The 26,179-nt window shown below is 53.8% G+C and overlaps 14 protein-coding genes across 14 annotated transcripts; 5 read left to right on the top strand and 9 right to left on the bottom strand.

Annotated features, from left to right (window-relative positions):
• Positions 1-258: 258 nt before the first annotated feature.
• C7974DRAFT_105155 (uncharacterized protein) lies at positions 259-3,068 on the bottom strand. The gene is made up of 4 exons (XM_046134915.1): positions 2,753-3,068; positions 2,078-2,701; positions 1,653-2,031; positions 259-1,599 (listed from the first exon to the last, which is right to left on the bottom strand). The coding sequence occupies exons 1-4, from the start codon at positions 2,895-2,897 to the stop codon at positions 735-737; spliced, it is 2,013 nt and encodes a 670-aa protein (XP_046001586.1). The 5' UTR covers positions 2,898-3,068; the 3' UTR covers positions 259-734.
• Positions 3,069-5,199: 2,131 nt separating this feature from the next.
• Positions 5,200-7,361, bottom strand: C7974DRAFT_385743 (amino acid permease-like protein). Its single transcript, XM_046140987.1, has one exon. The coding sequence runs from the start codon at positions 7,029-7,031 to the stop codon at positions 5,433-5,435; it is 1,599 nt and encodes a 532-aa protein (XP_046001585.1). The 5' UTR covers positions 7,032-7,361; the 3' UTR covers positions 5,200-5,432.
• Positions 7,362-7,631: 270 nt separating this feature from the next.
• C7974DRAFT_105136 (uncharacterized protein) lies at positions 7,632-9,191 on the bottom strand. The gene is made up of 3 exons (XM_046134914.1): positions 8,629-9,191; positions 8,057-8,582; positions 7,632-8,008 (listed from the first exon to the last, which is right to left on the bottom strand). Exons 1-3 carry the CDS (start codon positions 8,772-8,774, stop codon positions 7,712-7,714), a joined length of 969 nt encoding a protein of 322 aa, XP_046001584.1. The 5' UTR covers positions 8,775-9,191; the 3' UTR covers positions 7,632-7,711.
• A 1,314-nt stretch (positions 9,192-10,505) lies between these two features.
• C7974DRAFT_105133 (uncharacterized protein) lies at positions 10,506-11,454 on the top strand. The gene has a single exon (XM_046134913.1). It carries the CDS (start codon positions 10,801-10,803, stop codon positions 11,401-11,403), a length of 603 nt encoding a protein of 200 aa, XP_046001583.1. The 5' UTR covers positions 10,506-10,800; the 3' UTR covers positions 11,404-11,454.
• An 813-nt stretch (positions 11,455-12,267) lies between these two features.
• C7974DRAFT_409135 (DNA directed RNA polymerase-like protein III subunit Rpc82) lies at positions 12,268-14,383 on the bottom strand (the record flags this gene model as incomplete). Its single annotated transcript, XM_046143379.1, has 3 exons — positions 12,268-14,181; positions 14,247-14,303; positions 14,357-14,383. 3 exons carry the CDS (start codon positions 14,381-14,383, stop codon positions 12,268-12,270), a joined length of 1,998 nt encoding a protein of 665 aa, XP_046001582.1.
• Positions 14,384-14,591: 208 nt separating this feature from the next.
• On the top strand, positions 14,592-16,518 carry C7974DRAFT_385736 (Metalloenzyme, LuxS/M16 peptidase-like protein). Its single transcript, XM_046140986.1, has 4 exons — positions 14,592-14,914; positions 14,989-15,163; positions 15,211-16,061; positions 16,115-16,518. Exons 1-4 carry the CDS (start codon positions 14,666-14,668, stop codon positions 16,208-16,210), a joined length of 1,371 nt encoding a protein of 456 aa, XP_046001581.1. The 5' UTR covers positions 14,592-14,665; the 3' UTR covers positions 16,211-16,518.
• A 110-nt stretch (positions 16,519-16,628) lies between these two features.
• Positions 16,629-16,947, top strand: C7974DRAFT_409133 (uncharacterized protein; the record flags this gene model as incomplete). The annotated part of the gene is made up of 2 exons (XM_046143378.1): positions 16,629-16,718; positions 16,807-16,947. The coding sequence occupies 2 exons, from the start codon at positions 16,629-16,631 to the stop codon at positions 16,945-16,947; spliced, it is 231 nt and encodes a 76-aa protein (XP_046001580.1).
• Positions 16,948-17,062: 115 nt separating this feature from the next.
• C7974DRAFT_409132 (amino-acid N-acetyltransferase-like protein subunit Mak10) lies at positions 17,063-19,712 on the bottom strand (the record flags this gene model as incomplete). Its single annotated transcript, XM_046143377.1, has 5 exons — positions 17,063-18,680; positions 18,727-19,196; positions 19,244-19,311; positions 19,463-19,588; positions 19,637-19,712. The coding sequence occupies 5 exons, from the start codon at positions 19,710-19,712 to the stop codon at positions 17,063-17,065; spliced, it is 2,358 nt and encodes a 785-aa protein (XP_046001579.1).
• A 156-nt stretch (positions 19,713-19,868) lies between these two features.
• On the bottom strand, positions 19,869-20,393 carry C7974DRAFT_385728 (mitochondrial ATP synthase epsilon chain-domain-containing protein). The gene is made up of 3 exons (XM_046140985.1): positions 20,305-20,393; positions 20,134-20,248; positions 19,869-20,074 (listed from the first exon to the last, which is right to left on the bottom strand). The coding sequence occupies exons 1-3, from the start codon at positions 20,334-20,336 to the stop codon at positions 19,991-19,993; spliced, it is 231 nt and encodes a 76-aa protein (XP_046001578.1). The 5' UTR covers positions 20,337-20,393; the 3' UTR covers positions 19,869-19,990.
• Positions 20,394-20,612: 219 nt separating this feature from the next.
• C7974DRAFT_385725 (nucleophile aminohydrolase) lies at positions 20,613-21,945 on the bottom strand. The gene is made up of 2 exons (XM_046140984.1): positions 21,527-21,945; positions 20,613-21,470 (listed from the first exon to the last, which is right to left on the bottom strand). Exons 1-2 carry the CDS (start codon positions 21,674-21,676, stop codon positions 20,853-20,855), a joined length of 768 nt encoding a protein of 255 aa, XP_046001577.1. The 5' UTR covers positions 21,677-21,945; the 3' UTR covers positions 20,613-20,852.
• Positions 21,946-22,733, top strand: C7974DRAFT_351296 (vacuolar protein sorting 55). The gene is made up of 2 exons (XM_046139480.1): positions 21,946-22,110; positions 22,182-22,733. The coding sequence occupies exons 1-2, from the start codon at positions 22,075-22,077 to the stop codon at positions 22,527-22,529; spliced, it is 384 nt and encodes a 127-aa protein (XP_046001576.1). The 5' UTR covers positions 21,946-22,074; the 3' UTR covers positions 22,530-22,733.
• On the bottom strand, positions 22,734-23,645 carry C7974DRAFT_385721 (uncharacterized protein). The gene is made up of 3 exons (XM_046140983.1): positions 23,476-23,645; positions 23,055-23,419; positions 22,734-23,006 (listed from the first exon to the last, which is right to left on the bottom strand). Exons 1-3 carry the CDS (start codon positions 23,566-23,568, stop codon positions 22,943-22,945), a joined length of 522 nt encoding a protein of 173 aa, XP_046001575.1. The 5' UTR covers positions 23,569-23,645; the 3' UTR covers positions 22,734-22,942.
• A 132-nt stretch (positions 23,646-23,777) lies between these two features.
• C7974DRAFT_372491 (uncharacterized protein) lies at positions 23,778-24,423 on the top strand (the record flags this gene model as incomplete). Its single annotated transcript, XM_046140064.1, has 2 exons — positions 23,778-24,233; positions 24,292-24,423. The coding sequence occupies 2 exons, from the start codon at positions 23,778-23,780 to the stop codon at positions 24,421-24,423; spliced, it is 588 nt and encodes a 195-aa protein (XP_046001574.1).
• On the bottom strand, positions 24,381-26,083 carry C7974DRAFT_104995 (medium-chain fatty acid ethyl ester synthase/esterase-like protein 1). The gene is made up of 3 exons (XM_046134912.1): positions 25,931-26,083; positions 24,851-25,882; positions 24,381-24,786 (listed from the first exon to the last, which is right to left on the bottom strand). Exons 2-3 carry the CDS (start codon positions 25,859-25,861, stop codon positions 24,511-24,513), a joined length of 1,287 nt encoding a protein of 428 aa, XP_046001573.1. The 5' UTR covers positions 25,862-25,882; positions 25,931-26,083; the 3' UTR covers positions 24,381-24,510.
• Positions 26,084-26,179: the final 96 nt, after the last annotated feature.

The raw sequence follows: 26,179 nt of genomic DNA, 5'->3' as shown, positions 1-26,179 counted from the left end.
TCGACGATTGCTACGTTTGTCAGAAGACATCCGCGCTATGAACACAAGGAGGCGCATCAAGATGGACCACAGTAAGAAACAGTGATTACAATGCTACAGCGCATGCTCTTGCGAGTACGCAGTAACCAGTCCACTCCAAGATTACGCCCAACTTATTCAAGATTGGGTTTCGTTCATACCAGCAGCGTACCAAATGTAGTTGGTTGATTTTTGGATGCGTCGCTTGTCAAGATCTTCCCGTAGTCCCCACTCCTCATTCCAAAATTTGCACTACAAGGAACAAGAGTGTGTATTCCAACAGAATAGTAAGCAGTTGTGACAAAGGGTGCCGGACATAAGTGAACGCCGCAAGTCGGTTTCTCACAAATGAGCTCGAATGGTCCAAACCGCACAGCTGCAAAATCTTTCGAGATCGGACAAATTGGAGCCTTTGCGATTCGAATAAAGTGACGTGTGCGCCTGACAGGATGCTCAGTAGGATGATGGCTGTTGTTTCGCGCGTGCTGTGGGCCGTGGAAGCAACGCCGAGTCACAGTAATGGATACGGGTACTCGGAAACTCAGACCCACGAGCCGCTCGAACTGTTTCGTCCGCTGTTGACATCACACTGTCCGTGTGACGAAGGTTGTGCTGCTGAATTGCCGCAGAAAGCACGGAACCCGGGATCCGCGAAACTCCGCGAAGCTCCGCGAGCCGAACGAACTGAAGTCTCACGCGAGACACGCACAGCTCGCTCAAGTCTCCAGACGTCTAGATGCGTGAGATCCAATAAGCTCCTGCACTTTTAACAAGGTTTTTTGCGCTGCAATGATTGCTGTGGGACGCTCAAAAACAAGCACGATCATCGTACGCGTAGCAGTCATGATTAGGCACCGTCGAACCCACACAGAGTACGCCTCAGGCTTCAGTCTTTCTCGTTGCGTCATGTCTGCTGTACTCGGTATGCGGGCCGCTGCTGCACCTACAGCGCTCACCCAGTAGAGAACACCAGACATATTTTTCCACACTTTACTGGTGTCGGCCCGCTGAAGTGTCTCGTACAATGCTTTGGTACGATGAGGTCTGACGAATTGATCACCACCATCCGGAATAGCGAATGTCATTTGGGTTGCAGAAAGATCTGCGTAGTTTGGATCAGCAGCCACAGAGAATGGAACGCCCATTGCAATTGCAGTTGTGTAGATCAGCGCCGCTATGCGACATGCTTCGTATACCCAATCCCCAGACACTGACAGGCCATGCGTATGGGCAGAAGGCAGGGCAGCTAATCGCGATTGAATAGCATGAACTGTAGCCTCGTATGCTTCATTAGGAGGACTCAGCTGTGCGATATCTATTGCGTCGACATCGTGTATGGTGTTCAGAGCAGTTTTATGCGCCACAAAGGTATTTGTAAGATCTCTCATGTCGACCAAGATTTCCAAGGTGGACGGCGAGCATTGAGGGTCATCGGGGATTGTAGAGAAAGTCTGCGTCGGGCAATACAATGGCGATTCTGGCAGTGCTACCCCTTCACTTAGAGACCGGTCCGTGGGCAGGTTGCCTCGAAATACTGGCAATGTCTCGGCTTCGCAAAAGATGTCACAGTGATAACAACAACTATTTCAAGTCAGCTATCAAGCGTCTGGTGGGGAGTGGGTCAGGACACGTACGCTACAGCCACTTCGGCTAAAGCTCTTTCATTGAAGAATGTGGACAAGCCACCACGTCGCGATATAATTGTAGCAATACCGTTCTCGTGGATCCGGAGAGTCTTTTCATTGCACAGCCACATCTCGCCTGCGAACAAGTGCAAGATAATTGCAAGGGTAGCATTGTCGAGCCGCAATATAGGATTGCGTAAACGCTCGTTGATCATCTCAAAGGTTTCGTTTTTTACCATGGTAGTCGTTGGACTATCACCGGAATAGTCATTGTGCATATCGAGCCATGTTGATGCCAAAACTGTCGAACTTAGGATAATATGCGGGTGCGACAGCATCAGCGGTAACCATTTTTCCGTGGTTGAATCAGAGGCGAATGCGCGCATACCTGTACTCATTAATAACCACTACCAATACACTCAATGCCAGCTTACATTGACGTGACAGATACATCGCATCCAGACGGCGGTCTCGAAACTGCGGTAGCACATCAAATGGGTCTTGAGAAGCTGCGACATGATGAAACTCGGCTAATCCAACAACAATCCTTCGGATCAGTCGCTCTTCGTGCCTCTCACTTTCTTCGTAGTCGGTTACTGCTTGTTCGGCGGTGGCTGGCGTCTTGTAATCTGCGGCTGCAGGTGCAGTGAGCAGCCAACTTGAGCGACCGGGACCAACGGAGGGACTTGAGCCAGAACCCGATATTCTTGGGTCCGATTGCGTGTTTGAGGATGCATGCTGCGGTTGTCCATGACGAGTGTGAGTCGGAAGGTTCAAGCTATACTCAAATCTGGCGGATGCATCGCGAATTTCAACTTTCGCTGGAGAAGCCGACGCCAAATCGGCTTTCTGCTTATTTTTGTCTTTCTTCTTGCCTTCTTCGTGTCTCCAGTGTATCATCGCTTGCGAGCGCACGCTCCTTTTCGCATTTTCATCACGAAACTGTGAAGGATTGTTTGCAATGAGGAACTGGAGCTGCGGTGGGCCTTCACGCTTCGCTCTTCGGCGTTTGAGCTTCGTCTTAGCTTGAGCAGTTGTGTCAGGATGAGCTCGGGGCACTATGAGTAGTCAGAGGAGTATCTGGGCACCAGGGCTCCCGTTAAAGATACCTTCACCCGTAACACTGGGGTTCTCCGAAGCCATGGTAATGGCATCACCTTGGGCGAAAGGGCCGATAAGAGGAGCAGACATAGCCAACGATAAATGAGACAGAATGTGAGCCTCCTTTGTATGAGAGGTGCATGTTTGCTGCATGCGTAAGGCCCGCAGGCGGGGACCGTGGGGTCTTAGAGACCATCCGTCAGGCGGTTACACTCTTTGGGTGATTCGCTTATGCAGGCAAAGTGGGTCCGTGTTCATCCTCAAAGCCTCACATCTATGGGCCTCCATTGGTGTCAAAAAATGTTAGATTAGGTGTTGTCTTTGTTTGTAGGGACCAGTGGCACAATTGCAGCATAGTGATTCAGATAAGTTCGAGACTAGTACGTCATAGTTCTTGAGCTAGGCGGGTCTGCCGCTGCAAGGCCCGCCCGCACTTGCCGAGGTCGCTTAGCTAGTTTGTTTCCCCTCTATCGCCTTGCCATCAGCTCCGATACGGTCGCTGCGATGATTAAATTACTCCATGCGTCTCGCAGACTCCAGAGAAGAGCGGTATGCTAGTCTAGACTGGGTAGAATTACTAAAGATTGGTGTTGGACAGAGCTCACAGCATGAAATGAGAGAGCTAAGAAATGGCTTTCTACCTGTCTACATCTGAGCCTGTTCTGAAGAAAAAAAAAAGAAAATCCAAGAACCTTGCTCTTTCGGCGTTCTTCATGTTATGTCGAAGTCTGCTGCTGCTGAACAGGCCGAATACCCTCTTGCAGGCCAACCGTTAGCTCCTACCACTAGTTTATGATTGATGTTTGGGTAACATGTGGTACCGTATGTGGAGCAACGCTGGTGCATTCTCACGTTCATTTTTACGGCAATGTATGTGATCGCCAATTCAGCAAACATCTAAGGTTTGCTTCACACTATAGTTGAATTCGCAAAACCAAACTCACGATTGAAAAAGGGATGTCTCTGGGTTATAAGATCATCTAGGGGCGAACCACAACATAGGCTAGCTCACGAGGCTTTGCAGCAGCCTTAAATCACTTGTGATCCCGAACTTCTGCCTCTTTCGTAATTTGTGTTTGACTTGGTGCATGATAGCTGCAATTTCTTCTTTTCATCCAGATAACAGTATGACCTGTCTCAAGGAGGCCAAGCTTTCGGCATTACCGGCTCACAGGCAGATGAGGTAAAGGTTTATCCGTGACGAAGTTACCTTCTCCAGGGGAGCGACCGAGTCTGCGGTCAGCCTTGGAGCTCTCAGCCTCGTCAGTAACCACCCTTCGTTCTCTGCCCTCCGAACACCGTTGCAGGAACAACATTCTACCCATCTTTCTCCATTCTGCAGTCTTCAGCTCGTACCTGATTCTCATCTTCAGATCCTCGTAACCTTCCTGCTCTAATAGCCACCTAATCTCATCCGCAAGTGCATGTGTACCAGCCATGACACAATCAAGTATGAACCATACCATAGCATCTCCGAAAGACGTATACTTCAGCGCTCCTTCGTAGCCGCTCCAGATTAGCTCCACATCCTCATCAGTGATGAAAAACTGCGGGTTCCCCATGAGATCCTTGATCACTAGATCCTGCATATGCTGCGCATCTACATGGAGACAGAAGAAACGACACGCCAAAGACGTTGCGATGCCTTCCTTGATGCTGGGCGGCGTACGGAGTCCGCCGTTGGGACGAAATGATGCGTTTTGACACCAGCGGCGCATGTAGCGAATCACGCGGATGATCCCGTCTTTTGAAGCGCATGCCGGGGGTACAGCTATGGTGTTGTTGTGTAAAAGGGCGGCAATGGTTTTTCTGTTGCAGAAATATTCAAGCATACACAGCGACACGCTTCGTACATACACTTCCCCGGCTTGTTGGCCTATAATATCCAGTTTGGAACTATTGAGAAGATTCTGGAGAAACTGAACACTGGTATTTTTTGCGTTGCTGTGCATTGATTTGGTTGGGTCAGACGCAGCAGGCTTTCTGATTCTTCCTGGATAAATCTTTGTCCTGGAAGTTGATGGAAATCTGCTGCTTGTAGGCACTGGGGCGAAGGCGTTCAATTCTGCTCTGTCCGTATCGAGGTTTCTTTCAATACCGTGATACGACATATCTCGGGTACCTTGTAGAAAATAATGCTCGTCGGCTACTTCGGTGACAATCATTGCAGTATGTTTCGATGCTGGCGCAGGATTCACCATGATCGGAGCTGTCTGGTAACCTTCGTTCTGGATGGTTTCTTGGAAAGCCTTCCAGAGTTCCAGTACGTCAGGTTCAACACCGTGAGGGTTCTCTGATGCGACAGGTACAGAATCGTTTTCAGGTGTCGTCGTCAACGTGACAAGTGGCACAAGGGAAGTCTTGTGGGCGTTTGATGCAGGTTCACCACGAGATTCATGCAGCGGAGCTCCAGAGTTTCGTGGTGGACTGTTCGAAAACTCTCGCAGGAAGGAAGGCCTGTTTCTCTCGAACACTCGACCTCGCTCGTGACAGTGATTTTCCAAACTCCACATGATGTTATCTGCAATCTTGTATCATTGATATGTGTGCGAGATAGAATACGATAGATGTTTCCCTTTTGTGTTCTGTGCATGTGAATGCCTGCCGTGATTCGGATATCACAAATTTCCAAGTCTAACATTCATGTAGGCTACAAACGAGCTACGTTGCCGGAGCATGATCTAGAGCTTAGAAGCTAGCCCACACACGCTTCAAGAAACTCTTGTGTTCAACAGGCTCGATGGCTTCGTCCTTTCCGTCCAAGTCTTTCCTCATGCCAGAATTCAGGTCCACTTCATAGCTCCTCCACCATCTTGTTTTCTTCCACAACTTATATGCGAAGAAAATGAGGCCGAACAGTGGTAGTAAAATGTATGCATCGACGAACATGCCAGCGTCGAAGGGTGACAGGGTGGTCCAACCTTGGACAAACGCGAGGAAAACGTTTGCGAACAGACCGAAGTAGGCATTCCACGGATGTAGAGCTGCTTTGAAAGGAAGCTCGTCGGGTGACCGATTCTGTGCCTTCCAGGCCTGTCGGAACCGGATATGTGTAAATGAGATACCTGCCCAAACTAGGAAAGTCGAGACACCACTCAGGTTAATGATGTATGAGTATGCTTTACCGCCACCGGTGGAGATGTTCATCATGGAGAGAACGCCGAATAGATTGGTGAGGAGGATAGCGTAAACGGGCACTCCGCGACTGTTCGTCCAACCAAGGAACTTGGGTGCACCGCCGTCTTTGGCCATGAACAAGATCGTACGAGATCCGATATAGATGGAGCTGTTGGCTGCCGACACAACAGTGATGAAGATGAAAGCGTTGATAAGATGCACGCCTCCCTCCCAGCCAGCATTCTGGATTGCGATTGTCATCGGGCTTTTTAGGGCACGGCTCTCGCCGTTGATCAACCCCTCCGCGTTTGAAGGACAAGTGAGGCCAAAGAAGAATGCAACACCCATGTAGACGAACAGGATGCGCCAGATAACCTGCCTGATGGCTAAGGGTACGGCGACACTCGGATTCTTGGTCTCAGTCGCCGCGACTGCAACAGCTTCCACCCCGACATAAAAGGTTGAGGCGAATACGAAGACTTGCGCGACTCCTCGAAATCCATTGGTAAATGCTCCCGGGTCTCGCCAATATCGGAAGCCGAGAGCTTCATCTTGTCCGATCAGTCCACCTGAAGCGTAGATAATTGAGAAGATGAAGTAAGCGCAGAGACCAAACAACTTGACCAAAGCCAACCAGAATTCAGCTTCACCGAAGGACTCGACTCCAAGCATCTGAAACCCGAGGAACGCGAACCAGAAGATGAGGAAATATCCCCACAAAGGTACCTTGTCACTCCAAAAGACAAGGAGTGAGGAGATCACGTTGTACTCATTGGCAAGTACGCATCCCCAGACGAGCCAGTAGTTCCATCCCATCGCGACGCCAAACGCTTCGTCAACGAAGCGTTTGGAGAGAGTGATGAAAGCGCCACCCGTAGGATAGAGTGTCGTCATTTCGCCTAAGGACTGCGTAATACTCCATGCAATAATACCGATTATACCGAAACCGATGAGCAAAGCAGCAGGTCCGCCATTTGAGAGCGCGCCTCCAGTGCCGACTAGGATGCCAGGACCGATGATACCAGCCAAAGCCATCATGGACAAATGTCGAGTCTTGAGTCCACGCTTGACACCCATCTCAGGGTCGATGCGCTCGAAATCCTCGTCATGACCATAACTCAAGGTCGGTGACGCATGTCCAGGGTTCTTTGGCGAGTCGAAGAGCGCCATGATGACTTTTGCGACGCGCCGAGGCAGATAGGACTGTAAGACCTCAGGAATCCATCGAGGTTATATAGTTCAGACTGTTATCAACTTGGCAGGCGCAGATCCAAACCTGCCTAGCAATGCTAGCCCTCCAGGGCTGAGATGGCGAATCTGCGAACGTAAGTACGTTAACCAAAGGACCATGTTGGTAGCCGATGACGCGATCCAGCCGCCTAATAACGCGATGTCGTGAAGCGACAAGGGCGTGCAAAGAGCACGCACGCGACAACTTAAGCCTCTGGGCGTAAAATCTCGAACACACGACAGCTTCTACGACGCTCAACAAGGTCAAAATGAGTAATTGTGGGCTGCTAATACCCCATGGAGAGATAACACTAGTGGGTCAAATGCGGATTAGCGCTCGCTCTGCATGCACCTGCCACCCCCACAACACACGAAAGCATTCACGCATTCGGCCCATCAAAACGAGTCACCTGTTGCTTTGTACAGTTATGGCTGTTAAAATCACGACATTGTTTCTGTAGCCGAACGCGCCACAGGAGTCCTTGAAGTAGGGCCATGAGTGTAAACATAACTCTATTGGTAAATGTGGGACACAAGTCTAGCAACATCTGGCTATAAAACTTGAGTATGGTTGAGCCAGCCAACCTTGTCGAAACCAAACAGCAACACCCTCTCATCATCTAGAGCTTGCGCGAAAGCTCCATACGCTTCTTCAGTCTATAGGCGATGGCTCGCTTCCTGGCTCCAGTGCTCTGAGTATATGCAACACTGCCACCGAAGGGACCAGCAGCGGCGCCATTCCGGACACGCATAACGCAGACATTAGGAGTACCGGCGACGGTGGCATCACAAGTCATACCCGCGGGCATCTGAACTGTCATCTGAAACTCGGTGCTAGTGGCTAGAGAGATACCCTGGACACCTAGACCAGGAACGTCCTGAGTGACAGTCGCGGACTGCATGGCGGCTTCATCGGTCTGATATGGGTCAGCATAGGGTATTCAAGGGGAAAGAAGATTACTTACGCCTCCACTTGTGCCATCAACGTCGGCAGTGAACGGACCAGCACCGTCCTGGTTGATCTGGCGGAGAGTCATGGTGACTGTGCCATCATCTGCACAAGTGGGTAGACCACTGGAAGCTCCTGAACCCTGAGCAGCGGCAACACGGGCCTCGGGCGGGCCTTCAGCCTTGGTACCACCACCGCCGAAAAGACCAGCGATGCCAGTGGCGCCACCGCCACCACCAGCCGCACCAGCCGCACCAGCTGCACCAGCCGCACCAGCTCCACCTCCTCCGCCGAAGAGACCGCTCAGGAATTGACGTTTACGCGCACCAGCACCACCATTCTGGGGAAGGTTGTCCTCGACGCCGACACTGCCTGAGGCGCCTTGGTTGGTAGGTGGTGTAGCGCCAGCTCCCATGAAAGCTGCAACCATGACAGAAGCATCTACAGGACCGTTGCCCTGAGTACGTCCAAGAGGGGTGGCCTTGCCGCTGGCAATTTCGCGGTCGCGAATGATTGCGGTGTCTGCCTGAGAACCGCAGCCGCTGGAGAAGTCAGTTTTGAACTATGATTCAGTTGAAATCCACATACTTCGATGAACAGTCACGAGGTGTGCCATCAGCAACTGTGAGACCAGGCATATTGACACCATTTGCTCCTTGGATCTCGGTGACAACACCGTGTGCGGAGACCGAGGCTGCCAGAGCAGCAACAAGTGCAAATTGTGAGATATACATGGCTTTTATTAAGAAGTCAAGCTCAGCTTGAATTGTTGAAGAGAAAAGAGATTATAAGAAGCACCGGGCTTGAGAAGTGAAGAAGAAGAATGAAGGCGAGTTTGCTTGCTGATGAGCCACAGATAGAGCTGCCAGCACACAGTCTTATACCTGCCTGCAAACCTCACGATATCCTACCGAGACCCAGCTGTGCCTACTTTCGGCGACCAATGACTTCACAACTCCACCCAACAAGCAGAAGACAAGCTCGGTATTCCCTGTCTCTTACAGCGGCACACTACGATCATCTTGGCCATAAAGCAGGGCATGCTTCAGAATCCCGATTTCCATTGTTTTCCCATCAGGCTAAACGTGCTTGGCTGCAAGCAAGCGTTTCCCTATGAGCTTGGCCAGGGTGCATGATGAGTCTACAGGCTCCTGACAGGTGCCGACGCCCGGCACGAGGTTTCATTGTGTGCCTGGCGAACCTTTTTGCAGGCGCCAAGGCAGACAAGATCAATGCTCAGTGCCGAAACACAGAAGAAGCTTGTCCTCAGTATGATATTGTAGAATTGCTCAGAAGTATGTTGGGCAATTGTCGTTGAACCGTTCACAGCCACACGTCAGGGAATGCCTGAAATGAGCATCGAGATGAGCTATCGCATCTGCAGTCTCCACTTTACACCGCAAATCTCGAGTCGACGGCAACGCCACACAGCCATCACCCAAACTCTGCACGAAGCTGTCAGATCCATCACAGCCAAGTATAGACAAGCAAAACAGCCAAGCTCTCCTCTCCACCACACCTTTCCTTCTAGGATACTACCCTAGTGCAAATCAAGCGAAGACCAAGTTTATGGCGCTGCAGTTCCAGAAAGCCGGGGGAAGATTCCTTTTCGTTTTCGCGGGTGCGGGTGTACGGTGTTGCAGTCTTGTCGCCCTAGCGTTTCAGCAAACACCCAACCCCAGAATTCTGGCGATCTCAAACATCTCATGCACAAGATATGAGGTTTTCGCTGAGGTTTCCAGCGCTTGCACTCCTCGAAACTGCGGCACAAATCACTTCCGAGGCAGGCTGGCATCGTGAGCGTGGCTGTGTGGAAAAGAGAGGCGAGAGAGGACGGCTTGGAGAAGCAAGTGCGATATGCGAGGACTTGGCCTGTATCAGCGGATCAACAATCTCAAGGAAGTAGACGGTAAGACCAGAATGTGGCGAAGAAGGCAGTTCTCGCTGGGTGGGTGTGATGGCCTAAGAAGGTTACAATGTGGCGAAGTCACCCTCCAAAGGACAGAGACCAGGAGCCACCGATTTCCAGCGCTCCAAAGGAAGTTCTGAAGGAATACAAACAAAAGCGTGCGATAATTCGATGTACACGTGCTAGGTATGGTAGTAGCGCGTAGACGGAAGGAGGCAAGACGTGAGCACCATACAAATCTTCAGAAATTGCAGAAAACATCAACGGATTGTGATAAGCGGTTACCTAGCTGAGCTCGTTTTGACAACAAAAATAGCAGCTTCTAGTCAATCCGCTCGACGTCGCGGCCATCCACCCGAGAGCTATAGCGTCAGGAACATACATACCCGCTCCAATATCGTCACGCCACACGCCACGGTCCGCTTCGATCGACAAGCCGTAGCTCTCGTAATTGCTTACAGAACAAATCTACGGCAATGAAAACCGGGGCACCACCTCGTGTTGACAAGGATCGACGTGCTGCGTCAGCAACCTCGTGCAACTTTGTGCGGATCCCGTCACCCGATACTCCAGAAAGTTTTTGAGAAATCGATCACAGCAGCGTTATTGACCTCGTAAAAGATGAGCTTAGCTGCTTGGGGATGTTGATAGAGCGGCATGTTGCAGTGCAGCCTGTCTGTAGCACAACCTCATGAGCCATTCATAGCATCAACGCGCACGAACACGAAGGAGGCAGCATACAAAAGGACCTCTAGCACTCCTACAGTGCCTCATAACAACAAGATCTTCATCTTTGCACCCAGAACACTATACACTCGTTCCTACCAGACCACCCGCAAAACTCATTCACCATGCACTTCTCCACACTCATCACTGCACTCGCTCTCACCGGCGCCTCAACCGCCTCGCCGCTCTCCACGCGCCAAACCGCCGCGCCCCTTGAGCCCTGGAAAGTCTCGGGCGTGTTCAGCTACAAGCCCTCGTCGCAGCCGGGCCCGGACAAGAACTCGCGCGTCTCGCTGCGCATCGAGGACCCCAACACGATCCGCCTGATGCGCGCCTCGCGCTTCGGTTTCGCGGTGCTCACGCCGCTGACGGCCGACTGCACCATCACTTGGCCGTATCCCGATGGCCAGCCGCCGTTTGGACAGGAGGTGCTGTGTGAGGGGGATTCGGCGGGTAACTTCAGTGTGGCGCTGGTCCCAGGCAGTGGCGGCGAGACGGTGTTGGATTTTGGAGTAAAGATTGTGGAGCGGAGGGAGGTGACGGTGCTGGCGAACAACTACTTTTATCGCCAGTTTGAGGGTGAGGCGAGCTTCAAGGTCGGTGAAGGTTACGAGGGAAGCTGTGGTGAGGCGGGCGTGTGTGCTGGGCAGTTGGAAGGGGAGGTTGCGGTTGTGCAGGAGCTGACGCAGAGCGTTGGTAGCTGTGAGCAGTACGGCGGTTGCACTTAGTGGTGGCTAATTCAGCTGTTCGGAGAAGATAGGTCAGTGGCTGTTAGAGACATGGTTCGAAAATTGAGTACGACAGATACCGGACGCAATCCTGATATAGTGTGTCTGATTAATGTATTTGTGTCTTGAATCATGCCTGAAATTTTGTGTACCAAACAAGTTCCTAATTACCTGCAAATGCTATTACACCTAAAGCTAACTGAATTCTGAGATGAGATCGGTGAAAGCGATGAGCTGAGTTGCCATTGCGATTGTCCGAACGAACCTTCCAGTGCCGACATGCACCTCCCTATCCTCGTAAGTATGGTTCGTCCATTGCTGTCCGTCTTGTGACGACTTAGAGAAGCGGTCGAACTGGTGGATGCTTGATCGGGCAGATCTGCTAGGCTCGGCAGTCGTATAACGACTCTTATCGTGTGGGCAACAGTTACTATATATACTATTTATCAGAAGTACGTGGCAAGGTGCTAACCACGGATTCACTCATCCATCCATAACCGGACAGTAATCATGATACACAATAGCATAAAGAAGGATATAGTAATAAAGACATACAACATAGATCGATATCCTCTCAACGATCCTGGTGTGCATATGTCTAAATCGTAAGGTACGACATGCAGTCTCCAGCTGGCTGCGGCACTTGAAGATCGCTTTCAACATCACCGACTATGAGAACGTTGCTAGGCAGAGACTACACGTAAATCGTGCTTTCTTATAATGCTATTTGATTAATTTGAACTCCTTCCCAGATGCTCGGGGGTATCAATCATACCAGATGCTTTTAGATGGAGCGCCAGATTGCAAGATGCAGTGCCGCCGCCTGATCCAACGCCAAAAGAAGGTTGAAACTACATGCTATCATTACACTGAGACCAAGGGGCCGTGGAAGTCGCGCAGTGTGGCGACGAGATCGTCTTCGCGGAACAGCTGCAGCGACAGTTTTTCTTGCACTTCCTTCCACTTGCGGAGAGCGTCCAGTTCGCCTTTGCTGAGCCACTTTTCTTCGTTGCCGACCACGTCGGAGCGCTCGGCTTTGCTGAGGAGTGGCTGCACTTTTTCGCGCTCGAACTGGATGCGCTGCAGGATGCGCACCATGCCTTTGTATGTGTCATGCAGCAGCTTTTCTCTTGCGCGCTGCCGGTCGTACCATACGAGATGGAGGGAGTGTTTTGCTTCTCGTCTCTCCACCTTGGGGATCTCCTGGGTCTGAACGATGCCTTGTACAGTCAAGTCGTTGACGATGCCACGGATGTCGTTTGCGGACATCATCATGGCGTTACAGGTTGCGCGCTCATCGAGCTTGCCCTTTTTCCTCAGGGCGCGAATGAGTTTGATGCCTAGTGTGCCCTTTCTTGCGGAGACTGTGTTCTCGATTTCGATCTGAATAAGCTGCTTTGCAATCTCCTCAAATTCAATGTGCCATTGCGAGAGTCCTGCACGAGAATGCCATGTGACGAAGTGCGTGGGATCTTCAGAGAGCAGCTGAATATGCTTGTCGATGATCCGTGCCTTCTCGTCCATACTGAGAGTAGAATGGTCAATGGGCTGGCTGAGTATGTTGGTGCTGCGAACATGACCCTTCCTGGTGATCTGGACCACTGCATTGGGATCCAACCCTTCGCAGATATCGAGCCCTTTGCTTACTTTTTTCGCGACATCGCGCGCCGTGACAAGGTACCTGGGATCGATGTGGTTGTCTCCACCTTCATCGCCAGCTACCGGGGGCTCGGGGTATTCCTCGTAGCAACGTGGAGTGTTCGCCTCGAGGAGACGAAGCATGGTCTGGTAGATGTGGGCAGTGACATGACCCAGACGCTGCTCGACCAGCTGCACCAGCTGTTCTGTGCGCATCGCGACAGCGATCTTCTCGGGATTCACTCGAATGACAAGTTTGTCCTCGGGCGCCGCACCGCTCGCGCTGGAGTACCCGTTTGTGCCGTTGATCTTCACCCGCTTTGTCGGATTGCTGTAGTCCTGATCAGGTTGACGTCGTCGCGAGAACCTGGGAACCTCCAGCCATTTGTCGCGCATGTTGCGTTTCCGTTCGAGCGTGTTCCTGAGACATATGGCTTTGTCTTTGATACCGGTCGGCTGCTGGCCAGCAAGGTCGTGCTCGATGGTCTCCTGCTGAAGAATGTCGTGCATGTCTCCTGGGGACAGATACTGGGACTCAGTCATGGTTCGGACCCAACCGCGCTGAATAAGCTGCTCAATGATCTCGTACAGCTCGTCGACTGATGCGATTTCACCATTGTCGTCTGCCTCTGTGTGCTCGTGCTCGCCGTTCGTCGTGCCATTGTGCGCATGGTCTCCATTTACCACAGGCTTCACATCGTCGCCGTTAGCCGCGCCGTTCGTCTTCGCGGACCCGTTGGGCTCATTGCCACTCACACGCTTCCTCTTTATGCCCGTGCCGTTTACAACTCCGTCGTCTGAGTCATCGTCGCTGTCGTTGTCGGTGGGGAAATAGGCCTCTCTAAGATCCGCGATACGCGTGTGGCCGAGGCGCAGCAGATTGGTCATGACGTTGGCGGCCTTCCTGCCGAAGCGGTCCTCGACCAGCTTCGTGACCTTGCCGAGACGCACGAGGGCGTACGAGTTCTGCCAGTCGATCTCGTAGTACGTGGGCTGCGCATCGTTGCCGGAGTGGAAGACGAGGTGCTGCTGGAGCAGAATGACGAGGCTGTACTTGATCTGGCGGCCGTTCAGGTACGACGCCTTCGCGATAGCCGCGAGCGTCTGGCGGCCGTGGCGCGCAAGCACCGAGTAGACGCGCTGGTGACGTTAGTGGTGCGCGCGAGGCAGGAGCGACGCGCACGTGACGCTGGCACTGCACTTACCGCTGCAAGCTCGCCGTAGACATCCTCGACCAGGTACGTGCAGAGCTCCGCGAGGACCTGGGTCGGGTTAGCTGGGGCCAAAGTCCAGGCGCACGGCGGGCAAGGCTTACCGGAGTCTCGCGCTGGGTGTACGACATGACGGAGCCTAGATATTTGCCAGATATCTAGGGGACTTCGGGGCTACCGGAGAGACATTGGGCGGGTTACTGAGTGCAGGCTGGGGCGCGCGCAGCTGGAAGGCAGAATTTCTGAGGCGGCGGGCGGGGACTGGCCGGCAGCCAACCAGCGACGTGCTCGCCGTGCTGACCGGGCCTTGGCGCTCACATCGCAGCAACATCTTTGCACGGCCGGTCCATCGACCTCCATCAATTGCCCTTCCCCCCCAGCTCCACCGCCCCCCGATCGGTGCCTCCTCCACGATGCTGTCCCGCACTACCGCCTGCCGGGGCGCGCAACGAGCTGCCCGCCAGCTGCAGACACAGAAGCGCGGGCTCGCGGCCCCGGCCTCAGGCTCCTTCCAGTACCAGTCGGGCGAGGCCAATGGCGTCAAGTTCGCCAGCAGAGACTTTGCCGGCCCGACGACGACGCTGGCGCTGGTCGCAAAGGCCGGCACGCGATACCAGCCGCTGCCCGGCCTGACCGAGGGCCTCGCCAACTTCGCATTCCGGGTAGGCTTCCCACGGCTCCTCTCGAGCGCCCTGTATCGCACCGGCGAGCTCTACTGACGCCAATTGCATCACAGGCCACCGAGCGCCGGTCGACCCTGCGCATCGTCCGCGAATCCGAGCTTCTGGGAGCTGCCCTGACCACCCACCACTCGCGCGAGAACCTGGTCCTCGAGGCCAAGTTCCTCCGCGCCGACCTGCCGTACTTCGTCGAGCTCTTGGCCGAGGTCGCCAGCCAAACCAAGTTCCAGCGTGCGCCTACCGTGCCAATTGATGGGGATGCCCGCTGACTCGCACAGCCCACGTTTACAACGAGGAGGTCCTGCCTCTGATCAACTTCGCCCACCAGCGCTTCGTCCACAGCCCCCTCGAGATGGCCGTCAACTCCGCCCACAGCCTCGCCTTCCACCGCGGTCTCGGCAACTCGACCGCCTCGGCCTCATCCACGCCCTACACCAAGTACCTCGACGCTGACACCATCGCCGAATTCTCCAAGAGCGCATACGCCAAGTCCAACTTCGCGGTTGTTGCCAACGGCGCCGACCACGGCGAGTTCTCCAAGTGGGTTGGCCAGTTCTTTGACGGAGTCCCTGCCTCTCCCGCGCGTCAGCTCAGCCAGGGCACCGAGCCGTCCAAGTACCACGGCGGTGAGGAGCGCCTCGCCCACGACGGCGGCAACGCCTTCGTCATTGCCTTCCCCGGCTCCAGCTCGTTCACCGGCGAGTTCTACAAGCCCGAGATTGCCGTCCTCGGCTCTCTTCTTGGTGGCCAGTCCGCCGTCAAGTGGTCGCCGGGTTTCACCATCCTCGGACAGGCCAAGGCCACAGCCTCCACCCAGGTCAAGACCACCAGCGGCATCTACTCCGACGCTGGTCTTCTGTACACCTCCATCACCGGCTCTGCTACGGCCGTCGCCGAGACCGCCAGGGCTGCCGTCGACGCCATCAAGAAGATCGCAGCTGGCGAAATCTCCAGCGAGCAGATCGCCAAGGCAAAGGCCGCCGCGAAGTTCAAGGAGCTCGAGAACGGTCAGGACATCCGCGCCGGTCTCCAGCTCTCTGGCAACGGCCTTGTCAACAACTCCAAGGCCTACCAGATCGACGAGGTTGCCAAGGCTATCGATGGTGTATCAGATGAGGCCGTCAAGTCTGTAAGTATTTCAGAAGCTCGCCACTATCCACAGTATGCTGACATACCATTTAGGCCGCCAAGACATTACTCGAGAACAGGGCTTCCGTCTCTGCGGTCGGCGACCTCTTCGTTCTGCCGTACGCTGAGGAGTTGGGTCTTAAGGTGTAAATACAGTCACGTTGAGGAGCGCGTTAGATGCAAAATCTCGTTTGGTCGGGACTTGTGTAACATCATCTTGTGATAGTCCCAATTTCCAGATAGAGTATTATATCGATTCTCATTTGTTCATCTGCACCCTTCTACTCGTACATTTGATGCGTTTATAGAGAATGGAGTAGCAATGAATGACTTTATATACCGACCATTGGCTATATCATAATTGACATCGCACTTGAGCATCTTGTATGATAATTCCAGAGCGTGAACGGCTGTTCTCACGTGCCAACGCGTTGCGTTTCGACGATGCAACTGCCTCACGCGCACGTCCCACGGCACCGTCAACACCACTTCCCCAGCAACCACAACATCAACGCGCAGGCGCACACCACACATACCGCCCCACGCTCTCACATCCCCGCATCACATCATGCCGCAAACTCTCTACCCCCGCGGCACGCTCAAAAAGATCGTGAAAGCGCACGCCAATCGCCCTCTAAGCAAGAACGTCGACATTCTGGTACGTCGCCCCATGAGGCACATGCTCCCTTCCTTCCTCTGTTTCTGCAGTCTCGGAGGTCACCGGCCCGCGACTAACGATTGCACAGATCTACCTCAACTATATCCTCTTCATGCAGGAGCTCATGCAAGAAGCAGGCATCAAGGCGAAGCAGTCCGGCGAGCGAGGCGTGAGCGCGAAGAGTATCAAAAAGGTCAGGGAGGGGTGTTTGAGGAGGTGTAAGGGCTGAGTCGGTGTGCTGTCGGCGTTTGGAGGAGTTATGATTATGATACCCCGGCGTGCCGCACAGTACGGCACGCTCCCATACCCCTTGAGGGTGTGTTCAAACTATCGATTCTTCGTATTTACTGCTTCACAACCTTGACTACAATCCACCCCTCGGCATACCTCTTCTTCGCCGCGCTCTCCGGAATCTCCGCCCGGATACCCAGCGCTCTCACGTCTCCGTCGCTCCCAGCTTTCCGCACCGCGTCCTTGACCCCCGCCGCCGCGACTCCAAGCGCAACGCAACTCGCAAGCAGACTCTGCACTTCGCTGCTCCACACGCGCTCCACGCCCGCACACCGCGCCGCGCCCGCACCCAGCCGCTTCAGCTCCACAAACGCCTCGCGCGCCGCCCTGACGTTGCCGTCGACTTCAGCCCACAGCTCGCTGCCCTCGTTGCGCAGGTCCATTGCGAATCCGGGATCGGGCGCCGCGTACGCGCCGTAGGGCTGCGTGTGCGCGTGGAAGTCCTCGAAGGGCGGGACTTCGGAGGGCTGCACAGCTAGAAACGGTTTCATGCGCAGTTCGTAGCGCAGGCTTTCGGAGCTAAAGGGTCGGGCGGGGGTGGGGAGGAGACCGCAGTAGCCGGCGATTGTGTAGAAGCGGGCGAGAGCGAGGCTGAGGGCGGCGGTACCGGTTGCTTCGGCGGCGAGGCTGTCGAGGTAGGGAGCTGCGTCTGCGACGTCATTTGCGAGGCGCAGTCTGCGCTCGCGTAGGAGCGATGTGTGCCGTGTGTGGTGGTGGGTTTGGATGCGTGAGAGTAGTTCGCGGCGCCGAGTGACGATGAGCGATAGGAAGAGATACATGCCTGAGAACTCATCGGGGAGGTAGATATCCTGTTCGAAGCCGAGGAGGATGACTTTCTCGATCATCCACAGCTTCTTGTGGTACACCCATGTGGAGAGGGAGAATTCGAGGACTTGGTCGAAGACCGAAAGTTCGGATGCGGCGGACGCGAGATCGGTGTCAACGATGCTGGCGTCGGCTTGAAGGAGGTCCCAGGCTGTGATCACGTGGGTGAGCATACGGCGGAGACGGCAGCGGTTCTGGCCCAGCGCTACCCAGAGATCAAGATACGGCTGGCCTGTGCGGTCGACAAACTCGTCGATGAGCATGGCCATTTGTAGTCGTGGTGGTTTGGGGAGTAGAGGATTTCGAGGCGGGGATAGTGTCCAGTTGGTGGGATCGAGAAATGGCGAAGAAGGGAAGACCAGCGTCTTGACGTCCGCCAGTGGTAACGAGACAGCAGAGTTCAGGATTTCTGGATGGAAGAGCAGGGACGACAGATAAGATCTCGAGTATGCCAGTGGCGCGGGAGATCTTGATGCAAAAGTCCAGAGGAACGACTGGTACTCCAGAGGATCTTGGGGCAGATCGATGAATCGAGTCGCTTCCTCGCAATCGACGCAGAGATGCTGAAGCAGATCCAACGCATCCTTGAATTCGAATTCGACAATGGGTCGAGGAGGTACAGTCGATGCCAGTCTGCGTTGCATCTTCGTACTGAAAGCTCCAGGTACAGACTGTCCAAGCTGGTGTGTAGCTTTGACCGTAGTCATACCTGAAAGCACTGGTGACCATGAAGACGACATTTGCTCGAGCGGGTGGTCTAGGTCCAGAGCTCTGAGATAATCTTGTCTGAGTTTCAGTCTGGAGATGATAGCTGACCGAAGTGCATCATTGAGGTCGAGGTCAGTGCTATTTCCTGTCAGCACGATCACGCGTGTAGCAAAGTAGGGCTTACTCTTCCATGACTTCTACTGCTGCGTCGAGCTCCCTCAAGAAGACGTCAATTGGAGTACTGACAAAAAGCACTCGGTTGTAAGTCTGTGTGCAGAAATCTTCCTCCTCGAAATAGTCTCGACTTGTGATCTTCGCTATCACGTAGTCGCAGCCTTTGATGAGCGCTAGACAATATGCTCTCAGCACTTGTAGTAATGCTTGCATAGAAGGACCATGTGCGCTTTCGCCGTTTGGCATGAATTGAGACTGCTCGAGTGTCTTAGGCTCTGGCCACAGCAGCCTGTCGATGTAGACTGAGGTGAAGAGAGTTTGTGAGAGAGGGTACCCCGTGTGCCATGCCATCTCGTAACAGAGTAGCTGGTCCATGATACCAATGATCTCCTCTGGCAGTAAAGCGCTCGAGGTATCGTATTCATCCTCAAGCGTCTCCCCTGGCGCGAGAAACCCGCTGTCCATTTTGGGATCCATAATCTGAAAACATTAGGTTCTCGATTTTGGTCGCGACTGGTCATGCTTACCTCGATAGCCCCAATGGACTCAAACAGTGTAAAGTAGTCATCTTTGACGAGCTGTCCGACTTCTAGGGCTGTGGGCTGTTAGTGTCTTCGTTCCAGGTCCAGTCGTGCGATCGTGCATGCTCGACGGTTTTGGAAGGCACAATATGGTGATACCAACTACCCCACCATCCTGACCATGCAGGTCCATCGGGAATCTTGATGACAGGGGCATATACATACCGTCGCTGGCTTTCAAAAATCTCTCTGTGATATCATGGATCTTCGGTTCCGGCGCGCAGATAGGCTGCCTGAATGCCTGCCTGAACGGCAGGTTGCTTTGCAGGGTGGCATTCACGTGTGAGGGGCCTGCGCATATTAGCAACAGTCATTTGCACTATAGAGCAGTGTTATCACCAGCTCCATCATGACTCGAACAAGCATCAGCATTCTGGAGCGAGGCGGTGCTGTGGCGGTGAGAGCTGTCTGCCATGGTCGTGGAGGAGTAGTCCCGCGCCGAAGCGGCTGGCGGGAAAGTTTGAATGGCTTCATCACCTCGAGCTGGTACCTGAACATCACTCTCAACTCTCACGAACGATTTCATGTTGGAGTCACGTCACAATTGCGATGGACATGTGCGCGCGTGCAGTGGGTTCAAATCAGGTTATGTATTGGCTTTGGCCTGTCCTCCAGAAAGCTTCCTTTGGCATTGATAGTACATGTATGCATTCACACCTCAGCCCTCTTCCCCCCAGACTATGCGCAGCGCATTTAAGCGGAAGCCTCAGCCTTGGCCGCAGCCTGTGCCAGAAGAGCAGCGTCGTTCAGCTCCTTGACATCGCCCTGCTTGCCGTTCTGCCCATCATTAGCCCCAATCGCGCCGAACCTGGTGCCTCCCTCCGTTGTAGACTCACCTCCCACTTGGCGAACCTGAGCTCACTGACACCCCTGCGCTCAGCGGCGATGCGCTGCTCCTCCTTGAGGGATCGGCGGACAACGCGCGATGCGACCGAGATGTAGCGGTTGTAGCTGTTTGCAATTGTTAATGCGCCGTCCTCGGGGCCAATTGGTGCGGGGAAGCGTACGAGAGACCGGCAACTTTCCAGGTGGCCGACATTGTGATGGTTGGATGCGGGTTGACGGGGCGGTGGGTGGGCTTGCGGGTCGCGGATGGGTTGGAGATGTTGAATTGAAAGTTGCGGATGGCCGCCGCTCGGAGCAGCAGCTCGGCCAGCACGTGACTATAGCAACACCTCTATCTAAGTAGGGCTCTAGCCATGTCGTCCGATCTGGGGGCGTTTCTAATAATACAACTACCTCTTGTACATTCATAATTCGGAATGCGAAATCTCAGCCTTCACGGCATACCACGGGACATGGACAATAGTCATCAGGAAATGAGCGGTTCGCTGCCTTTGCACGCAAAGAACAACATCAGAATTATTGGCATCTTGAAGTCATGTTCGTCGTATTTTCGTGGCTGGTTACTCGTATACCACGACGGCTGGAGCGCAGATAGCCGTCTCTACATAGTCTTAAAACGGCCCAGTGGTCTCCTACTGAAGTCAATGTCCCCTCTAGCTTGCAGATCGTCCGAGCGCGCCTCATATGCAGCCTCACTTTCGTCCTTGCTCTACAAGTCTGTCTCCATAGCCTCACCGCCCTCCTCGTTGCCACCCTCGGCATTCTCGAACGTGGTTGACAGCCACTCTGCAATATCCTGGCCCTCGTGCAGCGCAAAGTTCTCCCCAATGCCGCCAATTCCGACACTGGTGTTGTCAACTGTGAGTTCCTTGTCCTGAGACAGCGACTCCTTGAGTGCCCTCAACGCGTGCTTGATGAGCTCTTCTCTGCTAGCACTGTCGAACTCGTCGAGGTGTCTCTCGAGGTACGTCCTGGCCATCTGACTCCTGGCACCGATACCGCAAGCAACCATCTCCTGTGTGACACCGCTGGGCTGGAACTCGAAAAGGTGAGGGCCCTTTGCATCAACACCTGCAATGAGTAGCCCGACACCATATGGCCTCTTGCCGTACTGCTGTGTGTTTGTCTGTGCGCGGTCCGCAATACGTGATACGATCTCAGAAAGGGGAATGGCTCGGTCGTAGGTCAAACGGGAGGCGAGCGACTGCTGCTTCATGAAGTTGGAGAGTACACGGGCGTCGGAGGCGAGACCGGCGAGGGCGACACCGAAGTGCGAGTCGATAGGGATGACCTTCTTCTGGTACGAAGAAAGTTCCTCTGCATTACGCTGTAATGGATGTCAGGGTTCACATCCTCAAAAGCAGTCCAGGCTACTCCACGAACCTTGACTGCTGCGAGCACAGCGTGTGTCTTGCTGACGATGCCGACGACGACCGAACCCTGCTTTACGGCTTCTTGTGCATATTCGACTTGGAATATGCGGCCTTGCGGTGAGAACGTCACCGAATCGTTGTCGTAGTTGTTGCGGAACATGGTGGAGGCGCGACTTGCGGGGGTGAAGTGAGCTTAGGTGGGGTTCGTGGTGTTGTGCAAGGTTCAAATGTCTGAATATTTGCTGGCAGTAAGATGGGGGCGTATAAGCCGGAGACGTCGAGGCACTAAGGAGCTTGGTGGATGGAAGCTGGTATTTATTGCAGGCAGCTGGGGTGACGATAGCTCGGTACTGGTAGCTCTTACCTTCGATATCGCGCTAAGTTGGGACTGCCAAGACCAGCTCCAACCTCGCGCCGTATCGATCCAGGCTGTTGGAGCAGGCAACACCACCAACGACAGCAAGAAACCACTTGCGCAAGCACTCGGCACTGGACAAAGCCTTTTGATTCCGCGAGTCTAATCCCCAAACACTTCGCACCTCGCACGACGGACCAAACATGGCCGGCATCAAGACGATCATCGGGTTGAGCTTCGTACGTTCCCCGCCGGCGCATAGCCACGCAAAACTCCAAGAGACCCTCCAGAATCTAACGTATCACTCTAGGTTCTTGCGATAGGCTTTCTCCTCGTCATCCTCTCTGCGGCGCTGTTCCACAACTACCTTACGCTTCTCGTCGTAGCGACCTACGTAATCGCGCCGCTGCCCAACTGGATCTGCGGGCGCGCATCGAACCAAGATGATTTCATGGAGAGCTCAGGGAATGGTGTCATTGACTTCGGAAGATTCCTCACTGGGTTTTTCGTCGTTATGGGAATCGCACTCCCTACGCTCCTCTGGCATTCGGAGCAGATCGCAGGCGGCGCAGCAGCCATGTCCATCATTGGCGGTCTGACCATCTATGCCACCATTATCAGCTTCACGCTGTTCTTCCATGAAGATCAAGACTTCTGACTAGCCGGCGGAAACGGGCCATGAGAGGTCGCAGCGATATTAGCACGTAATGTGGGCTAGGAGAGCGCCGGGCGTGGAAGGCCTCGGTATGTGATTATGAGGCATGTGGTTGTACGCGGCTGAGATAGGGGATTTACCTTTAGTTTTGTTGTATACTCTGAGCGTTCTTGTATTGTCATGTAGGGTACGACAGGGGGTGCAAGTGTTGTGAACGGCTCACGCCGAGAATATCATTAATTTGAACCGTCAATGTGACAGAACGCCACCTCTGGCACTAGCATCATAAAACGCTCCAAACATATGCATACAGCCATACACAAGACATCAACACTGCTTTCCGCTTTCATAATCATCATACCCTCCCTGGTTCGCAGCCTTGCACGATACATGTGCTACTCGTTCGACGATCGCTCTCAAAGCGCCAAATTGTAGGTGTACTCGTCCTCCATGTTCTGTGCGATCCAAAGCACAGCGGAGCTGCATCTTGTTAGCCTTACTCTCTTACTATGCCCACACCCAACATACCTTAACATAACCAGCGCATTCGAAACGACATTTCCAACGCCCATCCAGATCGTTGGCCAAACATAGCCCGGCACGATATACTTCATGACCAGCACGACCACGCTGCCCGCCAGCCCGCCAGCCAGCAGCGCAAAGCCTAAGAAGAGCACCAGCCTCGCCTTCCAGGCAACGCCGTTGCCGCTATAGCTGAAGCTGTCGGCAGACAGCCGCGACTTGTCGATCGAGTTGATGACGAGCATGCCCAGAGCAGAGCAGATGCCAGGTATCCAGTCGATGAAGGTAACGTGAACGGGCGGGTCGGAGGGGTTCATGATCGACTTGGACCAGACGGCGACATCGATGAGCGCGTAGAAGCCAAGCGCAAACTGGACATATTATTAGAATACGAAGTCAGATCTTGGGCGTGTGAGATGCTGCCTACCAGAGCTCCTGCAGTGTAGACGCCGAAGGTGCGCGTGTTTGCGCTGTTCAGCCATGCCGGCTTGGGGAAGCGAAAAAGACGGTTTTCCTCCATCGTACCGATATGGTATTGTGTATGCGCTGGCGTGCGTGGGTGTCGAGGTGTGCTTGAAGCCTGCTGTAGGAGCTGCGGTCGCGGCAGGCGCGAGGTTGGCTGAGCTTGGCGCTTGACGTTGCCGGCAAAAGTGGGTCGCTGTTGCCGATCGAAAAAGTTCCTGGAGCGAAGTTCGAAGCGCGTCCTCACAATTTATTCCACACCACACAATGGCGCCCTCGAAACCCAGCAGCAAGGGCAAGGCCGGTCCCAAGGGGAAAAGTGCCGGCGCATCGAAATCTAAGGCCGGTGGCAAGAAACCAGAGGGAATTTCCAAACGCCGCCAAAAGTCACTGTCTCTTGCGAAGCCCGGTGGCGAGCAGAAGACTAAGTCGAGTAAATCCAAGGATGGCAAGAAGAAGAAGCGCGTCTATACTGAGGCGGAGCTCGATATCCCCAAGCTGAACTCGATTGTACCGGCGGGCATTGCGAAGCCAAAGGGCCAGAAGAAGGGCAAGGTGTTTGTCGATGATCCAGCAAGCATGTTGGCGATCATGAGCATTGTGAATGCGCAAAAGGAGGGGCACATTGAGAGCAAGATCATGCGCGCGAGGCAACTGGAGGAGATTCGGGAGGCCAAGAGGAAGGAGGCTGAGGGCAGATTAGAGGACAAGAAGGCAGATTTTGTGAGTTCACTTGCGTAGGCTGCCGGTATGCGGGGAGCGTGTGCTAACGACATTTTAGGAGGAGAGGAAACAGAGTCTCAAGAAGAAGAAGAAGAAGTCTTCGCATGACGACGCCGAGGCCGATGAACCTAAGAAGTTGACCAAGAAGGATGGGAAGTTCAAGCCCAAGAAGAGGGTGAGCTTCGGTTGAAGAGGGGGTAGTGAGCTGTTCTAAGAGTCTACGATGTCTACAAGTCTATGATACCCGATTCCGCGCAATGCAAGTCTAAATCGCCGTCTACGCCTCCGGCAGGACCAGTCGTCTATGGTTGGGATCAAAGATGGGATACACTTTGTTGGGCGCGTCGACCTTGTCTTCCTCGCGCTCAACTCCGGATACTTCGTGGTCGATGGTGCTGTGAACTTTGTTCAGGAAAGATGCGGTAGCCGTTGCAAACCATCTGCCACCTCCGAGCTGGAAGGACCCAAGATGACCACCCCAGTCGGTGGTGCATAGCAGTGTGTAGGGGTTCTGCTTGAACTCTTCGTACGGAATGGCAGCTTTGGAGGATATCTATACGCATAGTCAGTAAGACAGCCAGTATATCGCACACATGATTCGTCCAATGTTCACTTACCGGATCGTCTTCAGCATTGATCCCCAAAAACGGTATCCTAACCGCAACCAGAGCATCCACACTCTGCGCGTCCCTGTAATACGCTCCCTCCGTCGGATATCCCCACGTCGGACACTGCACGTGTCTATCGAACTCGTAAAGGTACTTGCACTTCTCAACCAACTCAGACTTTATATCCTGGTTCTGCAGCATCTGCTCCTTGTGTCGCTCATACAGGCCCATCAGATTCTTCCCCATGGTGCGCGAGTACACATGGACGCCCAGGTATGTCCTGTTCAGCTCCACGTTGCACAACTCCAGGTTCCAGGGGTTGGAGTTGGCCACCGCAGCCTTGAGCACGCACTTGTCGCCTTCCTCGCCGCAATAGTTCGTGAGGATGTTGGCGCCGAGTGAGTACCCAACGGCGTAGAGCGGCCTGTTGGGGAAGAGGACTCGCAGCTCGTTAATGACTTGCCTGACGTCCCAGGTTGCTCTTGCGTTGAATAGTTGCGGCGTAGTGATCTTGGACAGGGCGCAGCCGCGTCCGTTGACTACACAAGCTTCCCAGCCAGATGCTGTGAGGGGTGCGAGTGTCTCGCGGAGGTAGACTTCGTGGCTGCCGCCCGTGAGGCCATGGAGGGCGATGAGCATGGGTTTGTTGTCATCGCTGCGAACATGGTCCCATTCCTTGTCAGAGTAGAGGGTGGTACGCTCTGGTAGCTCGGAATCTTTCGCCGCGGCTTCTCCCTCTTCTTTACCAGTCACAAAGTCTACGGCGAATGTTCCAGGGTAAACAGTGTGATTGGATGTGTAGATGTGACGCTTGTAGTAAATTGGCGGTCCGGGATCCTTCCATGCCGTGAACATTGTCTGGAGGTGTCCGTTGAACAAGAACGGGTTCAAGCGACATGGTGCTATCGAAGCTTGGGCGATCTCTGGAAGAGAAGTGTTGGTTCCGTTCTTGGTTATCAATGGGATTGGCGAGGCATGGTGTGTGTAAGAAGTCTTGCTATGACCAAAAATCCACGACATGTTGTCTGGACCCTGGTTGTGCTGTGAGATTCAGACGTGTCTTTTCTGATTCTGCTGGAGCCTTCGAACCGTGACGCCAATTGGTGGATGAAAGTCTGGTACCTTGGCTCTCTATCCAATTAGCCTCTGGGATCTTTTGCATGTATTACTGCTCGATACAAAGCACAGTATTCAGGTGGCGAGCAAAGGAGAAAATGCTGCCACTCGACATTTGAACAAGACATACCTCGGTTTGCAGGGATGGCTCGTCTAATCGATATGCGCGCGTCAGCCAATCAGAATAAACCTCCGCGGTCCGCGATCGCGCCTGACACTGAG

The sequence above is a fragment of the Boeremia exigua genome (genome assembly GCF_020726555.1).
Source record: "Boeremia exigua strain MPI-SDFR-AT-0100 chromosome Unknown C7974scaffold_2, whole genome shotgun sequence".
NCBI classification, from domain to species: domain Eukaryota; kingdom Fungi; phylum Ascomycota; class Dothideomycetes; order Pleosporales; family Didymellaceae; genus Boeremia; species Boeremia exigua.
The sequence above is the reverse complement of the archived record's forward strand: the minus strand, read 5'-3'. Positions and strand labels throughout refer to the sequence as shown.